General features: G+C 41.0%; 1 protein-coding gene across 1 annotated transcript; it reads left to right on the top strand.

Moving 5' to 3' along the window:
• The first annotated feature begins 801 nt into the window (after positions 1-801).
• PLIN2 (perilipin 2) lies at positions 802-11,279 on the top strand. The gene is made up of 9 exons (XM_089693961.1): positions 802-912; positions 1,039-1,088; positions 2,953-3,148; positions 4,046-4,128; positions 5,780-6,032; positions 6,621-6,805; positions 7,205-7,339; positions 7,423-7,713; positions 10,794-11,279. The coding sequence occupies exons 2-9, from the start codon at positions 1,053-1,055 to the stop codon at positions 10,917-10,919; spliced, it is 1,305 nt and encodes a 434-aa protein (XP_089550087.1). The 5' UTR covers positions 802-912; positions 1,039-1,052; the 3' UTR covers positions 10,920-11,279.
• The last annotated feature ends 989 nt before the right edge of the window (positions 11,280-12,268 follow it).

Raw genomic sequence — 12,268 nt, 5'->3', positions numbered from 1 at the left:
TGAGGGCGCTATATAATTACCTGTAATAAATAAATAATAAATATACATGGGCCATATGGGAAGTGGTTAAAAATGCAAAACGTTATGTTTTGGTTCAATAGACTTCAATGGAGATGCTGCAGAAATGCATGTAGTGCATTTTTGGTGCGTTTTAATCTGCCCAGCAACAAGTTGGGAAAAAAAACGCAAAATGCATCAAAAACGCATGTGCAGAAAATCAAAAATCAGAAAGCGCTGCAGAAACGGATCAAACACAAGCTGCATAGGTGTGAACCTAGCCTAAGTCCTGACTCACACCTATGCGTATCGCAATCTGCTGTGGGGAAAAAAAAGAGTCCCTGACCCTATCAAAGAACGCAGGGGCTGAAAACACATAGATGTGAACGTGTTCCATAGGAAATCATGTAATATGGACCGTAGCGAGTTTCTGCAAAATGCAGTAAGGAATGCACAGGTCTGAACCAGGCCCGACTTAATACTTGTGATGTGGTACGGGAAACGCACAGGAATCGCATGGAACCAGTGTGAACCAGCACAGCATGAGGTAACACCTGCAGAAAGTTTTCTGCAAACCGCAGGCTCCCTACTATAATGCACAGCCCTACAGCCATGTAGAATGTATGTGCCTGTAAACTGGCAGCTTGTTCTGCCTATCCGCACTTTCAGTTTCCACAAGCTGTGTCATCTGCCCTACATCCTTGACCCTTGTCTGCTGCACCCAGGCGTTCTTCCACGCGTAGAGCACGGCGGATGATGTCACCGCGTCTGTCTCAGCAGTCAGCTGATGGCGGGGGAGGGCCCCCTGTGATAGGGGCGTGGCCGGGCGCTGTATAAATGAGTGAACAGCCGCTCTCTAGTTATTCAGTCTTCGGCTAACCTGTGGTGTGTTGTTCAGGTGGATCGCTCAGTCTGGTACGTATACAGCTGCGTTTAGGTCTTGTGTTCTTCCAGCCCCGCCAGCGTGCTTTCTGGTGTACCCGCATCCTCTAGGCTGCCTGTGAGTCTTTTCTCAGCGCTAATGTATTTTCTCCTCTTTAGGTTCTCTATACACTATGGCTGCATTAGTGGAGCAAGAACAACAGCAACAGGTAATTACAGAAGCCAGGCCGTGTACTCCTTTTACTGGGCCCTTGCTCTTCTAGTCTGCTGACCTTGTCTTCAGCTGCTCTGATCCTCTTCACTAGGAGTACCCCTTTTGTGTACAAAGTAGGCTTTCACTCTTAGGCCGGTATTCCAGGGAACATGGTGGTCAGCTGATGTTGCTTTCTGTCCTAAAGCCATGCTGAAGGTTTAGATTTCTGCAAGCCCTGTAAATAGGTTTAAGAACCTGAACGTCTGATCCCTTTTTGTCTTTCTGGATGTAGTCAGTAATTGAATTAAGGGAGTGATCATATTGTAACAGACCTGCCATTAAAAGAGGAACTTTGTATTTAGAAACTAAATTCAGCAGCTGTTAATGTAGGTTCTGGCTTGTAACAAGTTTAGCAGTCCTTGGAGTCTAGTACTGTCTTCCCTGATGCTAGCTCCTTGTTGGATCCCTGCTGCAAGTTACAGGGGCTTGCTATGATTTTTCTGATGGGTCACAGCTGCCTCCCCACCTCACATGCAAGACATCCAGCATCCTTCTGTCACATAGCCTAGGTGCCTGGGAAGGCCAAACTGACAATGCAAGGGTTGATGGATTACCTGTCAAAAAGCTCCCTGATGAATACTTTAATATGAAGTTGGGGGCTGTGGGAGGTAGTTGACAGCTCTTGTTTTTGGTGACTGGCTGTTTAAAGTCCCATACACTCTAAAATCTATTAGATTCTCCCATAACTATGTAATGAGGACATGCCTAAAATCAATTTTTACTGTGATCAGCTTGGCAGTACACAATATAGTTGGCGTTAGATCTAAAAGCTGATTGAATGGTTAAGGTTAGTCTGCCTATCCCCTAATGAATGCAGTACATGGGTATAACTGCTCAGGTATTTGTCTAGGAGTTGAGTACTTGTCTAATATGCTGCTTCTTACAGCACAAGTCTGGTCCCTGCAGCCCCTTCCCCCTCTGCAGTCTAGTGTTCTTATACACTGCACCATCCCTGGTGTTGTCACACCCATAGACATTCTCTGGATGTGAGGATGGCCGCAACAGTCTACCCATAGACAGAACAATCAGTTAACCCATGCTGTGCATGCACAGCCCCACTGCATGATTTTTTTTATTTTTTTTCCCTTGGAGGTCTGCTTGAAATTCGGAAGGGGCTACTTGTACTGTGGGGCTGGGTACACTACTACAGCAAGGTTTTAAACTGCTGAGCTACTTGTATTTTAATATCTCTTGAATTCTGGTGGCAAGTTTTGACCAGTGCCATTTCATTTAAATCATGTCATCTCTACTAGGGGATAGGCGGATCAACTTTTCAGCTAGATAAAGCTTGAGGGATGGGATCTAGGAAAATAGTAGTCAAATATTGAGTTTGAGACAGGAAAGTCTCCCAAATTCTAATCAGTGTGGCTGCTTTCAAAGAACTGAACTTCCTTGGTTGTGTAGCTGCAGTTGCTACACATTTAGAAAAATGTATTGCCATAGTTTTAAAGAAACTAAATCTAAAACTAGTTTGTTAATGTAGATTAGTCTCTAAATGTAGTGGCTGCATTGTTCTTTCAAGCTTCTCTTCCCCCCCCCCCCCCCCCTTCCCTGGAGTTGGGCTGCAAATGTGCACCTACTGAATAGGTTCTCTATTGTGCTATAGCCATAAGCACTGATGGGGCCAAAAAAGTTTAAGGTGCCAGATTGTTCACTAACAGAATGCATCAAATGTATATTTAACATACACAATTGAATCTACAGCACTCCTAGTTTTGGGTTTTACAGCTGGGCAGTTCTTTTGGGTTGTAGGATGTCAGTATTTAGTCCACAAATATATGGAAGCATGCTCATGTATAACCCTTTGTTTTCCTCAACAGAATGTTGTGGTTAGGTTTATTAACCTTCCCTTGGTGAGCTCAACATATGACATAGTGTCTTCTGTTTATGAGAACACTAAAGATGCCCATCCCTACCTGAAATCTGTCTGTGGCGTGGCAGAGAAGAGTGCAAAGACCATCACCACAGTGGCTGTTAATGGAGCTATGCCAATAATACATAAACTGGAACCTCAGAGTATGTATGGCTTTAATATTTTTAGCTTGTTTTATAGTTGGCATAGGCTTACTTTGTGCATTGGATGCTAACTTGGCCTTCTGAACATGCAAGTTCCCTTATGGCCATTGATCTAGTGTGAGCAAAACCTCTAACCTGAGTGCTCGTGTGGGGTTTTTTTTTTTGTGGAGTCTTTTATATTTTTTTAACAGTCTAGTTGCATGTGCCTGATGCACACTAAATGGCCTTTCTCTGTTTAATTGCACTAGAATGCTTTCTGTTCTGGTGTTGCATGATATTAAGGAACATGTAAATATCACCCCTCTGGCCCCTGCATAGCAAGTGTACTTTGCTGCTATGCAGCAACATGAAGTGTTGCTTTGTGCACTTTTAAAATTCTAACACTAGCTGTGTGATGTGACAAATACACATCACACCACCTGCTGCACAGAACTGCAGCCCAAAATGCTCGAGTTTAGTGTGCAGGCTAGTCTGAACAGCTCTTGCAACTACCTGGTTATAGCAGCATTTTGTTTCTTGGTACATTCCTTCAAATTGTTAAATGGTTCATTTCCCTTTACTGTCTTACAGATGACAGTGCTTTCCCATGGGTTTTTTTTTAGTGGAAGGGAGGCTCTCAATAACAATTTGTTTAATATCTAGCAAAATGGTAATTTAAATCAAGCTGCATGCCTGCCTAATGCTTCCATTAGCATTTAAACTGCCCTCAATCATTTAACTGAACATGTTCTGTAGATGTTAATTCTGAGGAGCTGGTCAGCTTGGCTTCCTGCCAACTTGTATAGGAAGTAGGTGAAATGTCATAGAGCTAGACAGTGTTGCTCAGTATTTCACCATGAACTTGGTTGCAGTGTACTGTTCAGTTGCATCAGACTAACATTTCTTTTCATCTTGTAGTTGCCATAGCAAACAACCTTGCTTGTATTGGACTTGATAAGATTGAAGAGAGGCTGCCCATTTTGTATCAGCCTGGTGACAAGGTAAGCTGCCTGTAGTTTAAGAGACTAAAGGGAGAAGTCCACTTTTATTGCAGTTGTGCTTTTATTTATTAAAAGCCTGCAGAACATTGCACAGCGCAATGAGAGGGTGTTACATTGGGCTCCTGCAGACTTGGTTAGCAGTCTACCTATAACTCCTCTACAGGCTAGACAACTACTGAAGTCGAGTAAGAATCTGAGCTGAGTGCTAACCAGCACCCTTTTACTTCATTATGAGCTACAAGCTGTCTGTCTCAGTGGAACAATACTTGTAGCTTCACAGAACTCTGTAAATGAAGCGGCTGTGGGGGAATACCTCAGTTTGTACTGTGACAGCATGTCCAGATAAAAATTGGAAGGCCTGGAAAAACAAATTGTGGATAACTGGTTATTGGCCTTTTATTTTTCAAGAGGGTGGAATGTTATATTTATGACCTAGTATTCAAAATATAGAACATGAACTTTTTTTTTCTTTTGGACTTTATGGAAAATTAATCTGTGGAGGAGAGAATACCCTACCTGCTGTCCCAATGGGGGAGGGGGATGGGCAGGTGTTAGCAACATTTTAGTTACACCCTAACTATGGGTGTAGTGCACTACTAAATGGAACATGTCCTTACCTCCATCCAGTAAATTCCCCCCCGTGATTAATAAAAAAATCTCACCTAGATAAGACTTTGTCCCCATGTCAAACATTCCAGGAGGCAGGTTACCTGCAGATTAATTTGTACCATGGATTCCATGCGTGTGCTGCAGGCCTTAAGGACTTGCTCAAGACCTGTGATGTGACTTATCAGCACACATGCTGCAAATTCTTTTGGTATTAAAGTTCCATATACTGGCACATATGTACCTACCACTGATCTCTGCTGGGTCTTTATGCCCTGGCAGAGGCCTTCAACACACTTGCATATGCACAGTATGATCAATGATGGCAGTGTAGGAGCATGGCCATTGTGGGTCTGAAGTTTGTAGGCTTGCTAATTTCCCCTTGTAACTGTTCTGTCCATCTTGTAAGATGCTGTACAGACCACTGAAATATAAATGCTGTGTAATACAGGATCTGTAGTGTATAGCTGGTGGGATTGAGCTAATCTTCAGTTGGATATCCTCTTCCTGTCTTGTAAAGGAACAGAGCACGCATCTTTCAAATGTGAGGAAAGTTTAGTTGTCACAGCAACTAGCATTGGAGAACTTCACCTTTTCCTTTGATACCATCATGTTTTGATGGTGATATTGGTCACCAATACAATGTACAACTAGAGGTATCTTCCAGCAGAGGCGTGGATGGTACTAAACCTTGCAAGAATGTAAACCCTTGTCTAAACTTTGTTTTAAAAGCAAGAGAACTGGAGTTCTTCAGAAACAATGATTGCCTGTATTTCAGGGTCTTTATGCTTGCTTAGAATCACTCAAATGGTATAAAATACTGTAGTCTTAGATCCTGTGACCTTAATGCAGGATTGGTATCCTGCTCTTAAAATGCCATGTATCTGCTCACAGTATAACCTCTTGCAGGCTTGCCCAGTCAATTATGCCACCAATGGGTTTTGCTAGCTGTATTAAAGTGCTGAAAAAGCAGTGGTGTTTATTATATAATTGGTTTGAGGAACTCTACATTGTGGATTAACTTTTTACTTCTGTTTTCTGTTAGATTATTGCTAATGCCTCTGAGGCTGTTGTTGGTGCTAAAGATGCTGTGATACAGAGCATAACAGGAGTGGTTGATAAGACAAAAGGAGCTGTGTATGGAAGTGTGGAGATGACCAAGTCTGTTGTAAATGGAAGCATCAACACTGTGCTTGGGAGTAGTGCAGTGCGTAAGATGAGCAGTGGTGTTGATACTGCGCTGACAAAGTCCGAGACTCTTCTGGAACAATATCTGCCACCAACTGATGAAGAGCTAGGCAAGTATTAGGATTACTAAGAGGCTCTCTGCATACAACTTTACCCTGTGACTCCTTACAACCTAAATTCACAAAGTCAGTTGTCTTGCGTTTGCTGGACACCTAGCAAATTGTCCACACTTTTTTTTTAACAGTATTAAGGATTATCAAAAAGCTGATTTCTCTATCCTGGTGACCCACATTCCCCTAACTATTGGAATTGCAGTGGTTACAAGTGAGAGGTCTAGCTTCAAAATATTGAACACCACTTTTTTTTTTTTCTTACTCTGAATGGGTTGGTCCTAAAATGATTTTAACTGGAACTGCATCTTGCAACATCTTTGTCGAACAGAGGTCAACTTTAAGTGCTGGCCTCAAAGTTCTTCTAATTTGCTTTGTCAAAATGTTTGCAGAAACATATGGAGGGGGGGGGGGGGGGGCAGGCAAGGTATATTCTGGAGAAAATGGCACAATTGTTAGATATTCTTGGTAAACCAGCAAATGCAGAGTGCCATGCCTGTGTGGAATTTCTTGCTGTGGGTTACAGAACTGACCTTGTAGTTGCTTTACTGCATTAAACTTGTTTAAACACTTTGGTTTTCTTTTTAGCAAAGGAAGCTGCAAAAACAGAGGGCTTTGAGTTATCGACAGGAAATACAAGCTACTACATTCGCTTGGGATCACTCTCTACAAAGGCCCGCAAACGTGCCTACCAACAGGCTCTGACAAAATTCAGGGATGCTAAAGGCAGAAGTCAGGAGGCTATTGCTCAGCTGCAGACTACTGTTGACATGGTTAGTTCACATTGTAGAATGCTTTGTTGGACAATTGCTAGCATCCATGGCTATGTTTACATTTTATTTTCTAAAATGATTGTACAACATGCTAGTGGCTTTCAAAGGAGTTGGTGTTTCCATCTTAGTGTCATGCCTACATTGTGTCCCAGAGCAGATTTTTGCACAGGGTGGTACTTTCAACAGTTCACTAGGCAAGCATTCCCATTGAGTTCCCCTCACATTGTCCCAGTGGTTATGGAGAGAAATGTTTCCATGCTCTATCCCATACCAACAGGCTCTAGATGCACTGATCAATCTCAATTTGCATTGGTAAATTCTACAGATGCTCCTAGATTTTGTTACTTACAGTACTTGTTGTAACTTCACCCCCTTAATGTGTGATCTTTTGTCTTTAAGATTGAATTTGCCAGGAAGAACATGAGTGGTGCAAACCAAAAGATACATGATGCACAGGAGATTTTGTACAGTAAATGGGTGGAATGGACAAAGGGCACAGACCAGCAAACATGTGGAGAGTCTCAAAGCACTGAGGTGGGTATTCTAACACTTCATTGGGTATAAATTTAGCCATGGGTTAGAATGAATTATAATTTTTTTTTTTCTTCTATCAACAGCAAATTGAATCCCGCACTCTGACAATTGCACGGAATCTGACCAATCAACTGCAAACTACATGTCTGTCTTTAGTGTCAAGTGTTAAAGGCCTTCCACAAAACATCCAGAACAAAGCTCTGAGTGTTAGTGCCATGGCTGCAGATGTGTACCAGAATTTTCTCTCTGCCTCCTCTTTCAGAGATTTATCTGACAGCCTGATAAACACCAGCAGAGAGAAGTTCACAAATATGAAGGATTCCTTGGATGATATGATGGACTTTTTGGTTAACAACACTCCTCTAAACTGGCTGGTAGGTCCCTTTTACTCATTGGCTGGTCCACGTGGGGAGGAAGCTGATGGGGCTTGTCCACGTGGGGAGGACGAAGCTGATGGGTCAGACACAGCCAGCAAAAAGGAATGAGTCTCCTTCTGTTTCAGGAGTCACTTTGCACTTAAAACTTTTCTTTCACAAAAGTAGCTTTGAACTGAGTTCAAGTATTGCCACACTTGTGCCTTCATCTGAGGCATTCCAGCACTGTACAAGTGTTGCATGTCATAACATTTTGTGTAGCCTTAGCCAATGCATGCTACCTTGAGCTTGTTTCTCAGTGAAAACTTGTATTCTTTTCAGCCCCTTTGCTGTATACACTATCACTGTTCACTTATTTTTTTTGTACAACTTAATAAATATTTTGCATTACTTGCTGTTGTCAGTGATAGTTTCCTCTTACCCATTCTGGACATCAAACCTCCCACACTTCATGCAATATACTATAACACAATGGATATGTTACATCTATAATTTTAGAATATTTGAGTTCTGTCGCTAGTACTGCATCTCGTATGCACAGTAAATTCTGGTGTAGGAAGCTGCTGATAACATAACTGTTATGGTTCTCAACACCCCCCCCATGGGCTTCATGATAAGCCTGTTGCTCCTTTAACTTTATATTTAAACAAACAGTTTAACCCATGAAAAGGATGAAGCATTTAAATGGTAATTTGTATAGTTTAAGTACTGTTCTACAAAAATCAATTGGTCCCACTGACTTTTATGGGAAAGTTAGGTTTCCATTGGGCTTAGTAACTGAGTGTCTGACCTAGCACATATGCTGATTAGGTGGGTCAAAGCCTTCACAATGTAAGTCTGTTTGCTGTGACAGTGATCATGGCTCTGTTTCTATTAGTGCAAAAGCCCACAAATGTAGGTGGAGTGGTTCTTGTGCTTTAGTGCTCCTAGTGAAGGGGGATTGAAATCGGCAAAATGCTTTGCTTAGGGAGAGGTGAAAAGCATACGGACTTGTCAGATAAGTCTGAAAACCTAACCTGTGTAACTGTAAACAACAAGCCCTCTAGATGCTTCAGGAAGGCTTGTTACTTTTTTTTTTTTTTCTTCCAATCTTAAATGACAAAGCTGCTTTTAAAAATTGACAAAGGCTTGTCATTGTATTTGGAAGCAGACTTCTATTTGATGGCAAAAAGGGGGTTAGACAATTAAAATGATGCTTCACCATCTTGTATATGTCCACTCTACTGAAATGATCTTTCTTATTTTCATGAGTGCTAATATAAATGTAGGCAAAATGTTAATTGAGAGAGGAATGGACAGCTGCCCAGGTGTTTATTGCTCAGTATCTCCATTGGCAGCAGCTTTTAGTCCTGGTGCTGTCTACCTCCCAGGAGTGAAAATTCCAGTCTGAAGTGGTCACCCAGCAAGGAGGAAAGGGTAGATCTTCAATAGGGACACTAGTTATGATAACTACTAGGAATTTGTTTTGAGTCCAGGGGACAGTAAGTGAATCTATTGGACTGGGTGTAGACTCTAGACAAGAGCTATCCACTTTACACTCCCCCCCCCCCCCCCCCCCTTGCCTAGCATGCAGTGTCTTGCATTAAAACTTTTTTTTTCATTCAGAATATATAAAATTTACCTAAAGTTTAGCAAAACCTTGCTCAGTCTGACAAAGCATTCAAGTGTTTCCATGCTTGCACAAGTGCTAACTGGCAGAGCTCTTGTATTGGGTGTCTGCTAAACTGCATTAAATGGCTAGTTTTTCAGCCACAGCTTTAGCACACTTTTTCAGTGTGGGTTTTTTTAATCTACCATTGTATGTTAATGCACAAAGCCAATGGTGGTTCAAGTTAACAGAACTTTTTCACTGGTGTCCAATGTAGTTTTTATACATTACATGAACTGGATCTTCTGTAATCAGGGCTAACCCTGCCTTGTTCACCTAGTGATGTTGCTTGGGGAAAGAATTCAAAACCAAGAATTTGTACTACTGTGGCTTGCATCTTCAGCATGCAGCTTTCCAACATACCTGGAGACAATGCATCTTCCTGGTGTGTTGTAGGCTGCTCAATCACTGGTACCTTTTACAGCTCTGAAGGGGATGCTAGGGAAAAGACAACCACTATTGGATATGAACATCAAACAATTAATGGGATGCTGCATGCCAGAGCAATTTTCTGGTATTAAAATTCTGATGCTATTATATGGGCCTATTTAACACACATCACATGATGCTGTGCCTTTACTTGCATATTAACACACTACTGTGCTGCATTACAGAAATTAAGATTTTTTTTTTTTTTTTTTTTGGGCATACTTTGCAAATCTGTGCTTTTTGTGAGTGGGGCCTGTAACCATTCTAAACAGTCTATACTTAATTACTTTCTCAGCAAGTTACTTTAAAGACAACTTGGCGAACTGTGCAGCAAAGCAGCTCTTGTACCTATGGATCACTTTCTACAGCTCTGTGTAGACTAAAGGAACAGTTTTTACCCCTTTACTGTAATTGGATTAATGGGGGATTTAACACTTTTGCAATTTGACTTGGAGCAACTTTTTTTTTTTTTTTTGGACCTACCATGATCTTTCCCATTTGGTGCTACACCCAGTGTGATGGGGATAAACTTTCAAACAACTATGGAGTTGTATCCTTGCAATTCTATTGTTTGTGGGGTTTTTTTTTTTTTCTCAATTCAGTGTAGAAAATACAACCACCTGTACAACAGGCAATGTGGTGTGTAGGTTTTTCTTTTCTCCAGTTAACACACCCTACATATCAACCTTTACTTAATGGTTCAATTTAGGGGGGTGGCTTGTGCGCCAGCACTTCTTTCTGCCTTCTTCATGATCCACTGATTGCAGGTACGATGCATAATAAATGCATGTTTTAAGGTGTACAAATTCAGCAAAATCCCATGCTGACATATGTTGAGGATGTATGTACCCTGAATGCAGGAGACCCACAAAGTACCTTTTTTCTAAAACTGATAAATCAATACTATACCGTTTTATATGGAAGTTGGTTTGTGTGACTATACCATATATGGATGACCACTTTAAATTTTTAGAATTTTGTCTAATGACCGCTTTTCTTCCAGGTACCTGACTTCAGCATTAATGACCTATCATCAGAAACTGAAGGTGACCCAGAGATGCTGGCAGCAGAAGAGGAAGAAATGCAAGATTTTTCACGTATAAATGGGCGTGTAATAAACAGGGAATAATCGGATGTGTTCCCTAAACTGTTTACACCACTTCTACTTTCCTATAGAAATGCTACTGCTGTGCTTGACTTTTGCTTCCCACTTAAATCCATCAGGTTTTTCTAACTTTAATAAAACAAACCTGTTCTGGTACATGTAACCAGCTTTGTTGAAGGGGACTGCATTGCTGCTGCTTAGTTTCCAAGTATCCATATGAAGCTATACGTTCTAAAGTTTTACAGTTAGTTGCATCTGTTAGGTCACCTATTTATAACTCTCTTGGTAGTTGGGAATTTGTGTTTAAATTCTAATCTGTCTTATTTTCCATGCAATTACTTGTATTTCTGCACCTGTTACATGTTGAATAAAATGTTATCTGCACCTTTTTCTTTGAGACTGTGACTAATACCTAGATTTTCAATAGGAACAAATTCCAAGGCATTGGGAATTATATTAACAATACATTTAAAAAATCTGCAATTATGAATTGGGATTAAATTATAAAGCCAGCAAATCAGCATTTTTGAGGCACATCATGTAACAAAACTGAGCATTAGTCTAGGTTCATACCTAATTTAGTGGTGCATTTTTCACAAATGCACTATAGCCCATTTAACATGATTTTTTTGCGAGACATGTTCCCATCGCCACAGTTTCACCCGTTGCGTTTTTTGGAAAGGGTCAGGGACTTTTTTAAATGCAAAACATTGCATTTTGGATCAATAGACTTAAATGGAGACGCTGCAGAAATGCATGTAGTGTGTTTTTGATGCACAGCAACAAATTGGGAAAAATGCATGTGCAGAAACAACTGATAAGCGGTCTATTCCCTCTCCACTCTATCCAAAACTTAAAAAAAAAAACAAAGTTTTGCCTTTAGTTATACTTTAACTGCCAGGATAAATTATTTGACGTTATGTATACTAAGACGCAGAGAATAAGTGTGTGAGGTCAGGCAGTTACTAGAACAGAAACTGTTAAATTTCAAGTGACCTGTTAACTCTGCCTCTCAGCCTGAATAGTCAGGACTTTTCAGACTAAGTACCTTATTTCTTTTGTTTAGACTAAGGTTTCATGCCAATGCACACTGTCATATTGGCACTCGATACTATTGTTTGTGGTAAGTGGGTCAGTAAATGCCTCTTTTGAACATGTACTATGTACAATGTGCCTGGCTTCATTTTATTTTCAGTCAGAATAGGCATACAAAAGTGTGAGTATATTTAACCACTTGCTAACTGTGCTATAGCTGAATGACAGCTACAGCGCACTTGTTCAGTTCTAGGAGAGCATCCTATGACGTCCTCGCAGAATGCACCGGCAATCTCCATGATTGCTGTGTCCCATGGACACAGCTGATCACGTGTTGA

This window comes from Staurois parvus, unplaced genomic scaffold (assembly GCF_062004578.1).
Source record: "Staurois parvus isolate SC_StPar_1 unplaced genomic scaffold, SC_StPar_1.0 ptg000644l, whole genome shotgun sequence".
In the NCBI taxonomy this organism is placed as follows: domain Eukaryota; kingdom Metazoa; phylum Chordata; class Amphibia; order Anura; family Ranidae; genus Staurois; species Staurois parvus.
The sequence above is the reverse complement of the archived record's forward strand: the minus strand, read 5'-3'. Positions and strand labels throughout refer to the sequence as shown.

Excerpts from the sequence above, each read along its gene's own strand:
- PLIN2 (XM_089693961.1), top strand. The coding sequence starts at position 1,053 with ATGGCTGCATTAGTGGAGCAAGAACAACAGCAACAG. Across the intron at positions 3,149-4,045 it reads ACATAAACTGGAACCTCAGA|TTGCCATAGCAAACAACCTT; the intron begins GTATGTATGGCT and ends TTCATCTTGTAG. Across the intron at positions 7,714-10,793 it reads ACACTCCTCTAAACTGGCTG|GTACCTGACTTCAGCATTAA; the intron begins GTAGGTCCCTTT and ends CTTTTCTTCCAG.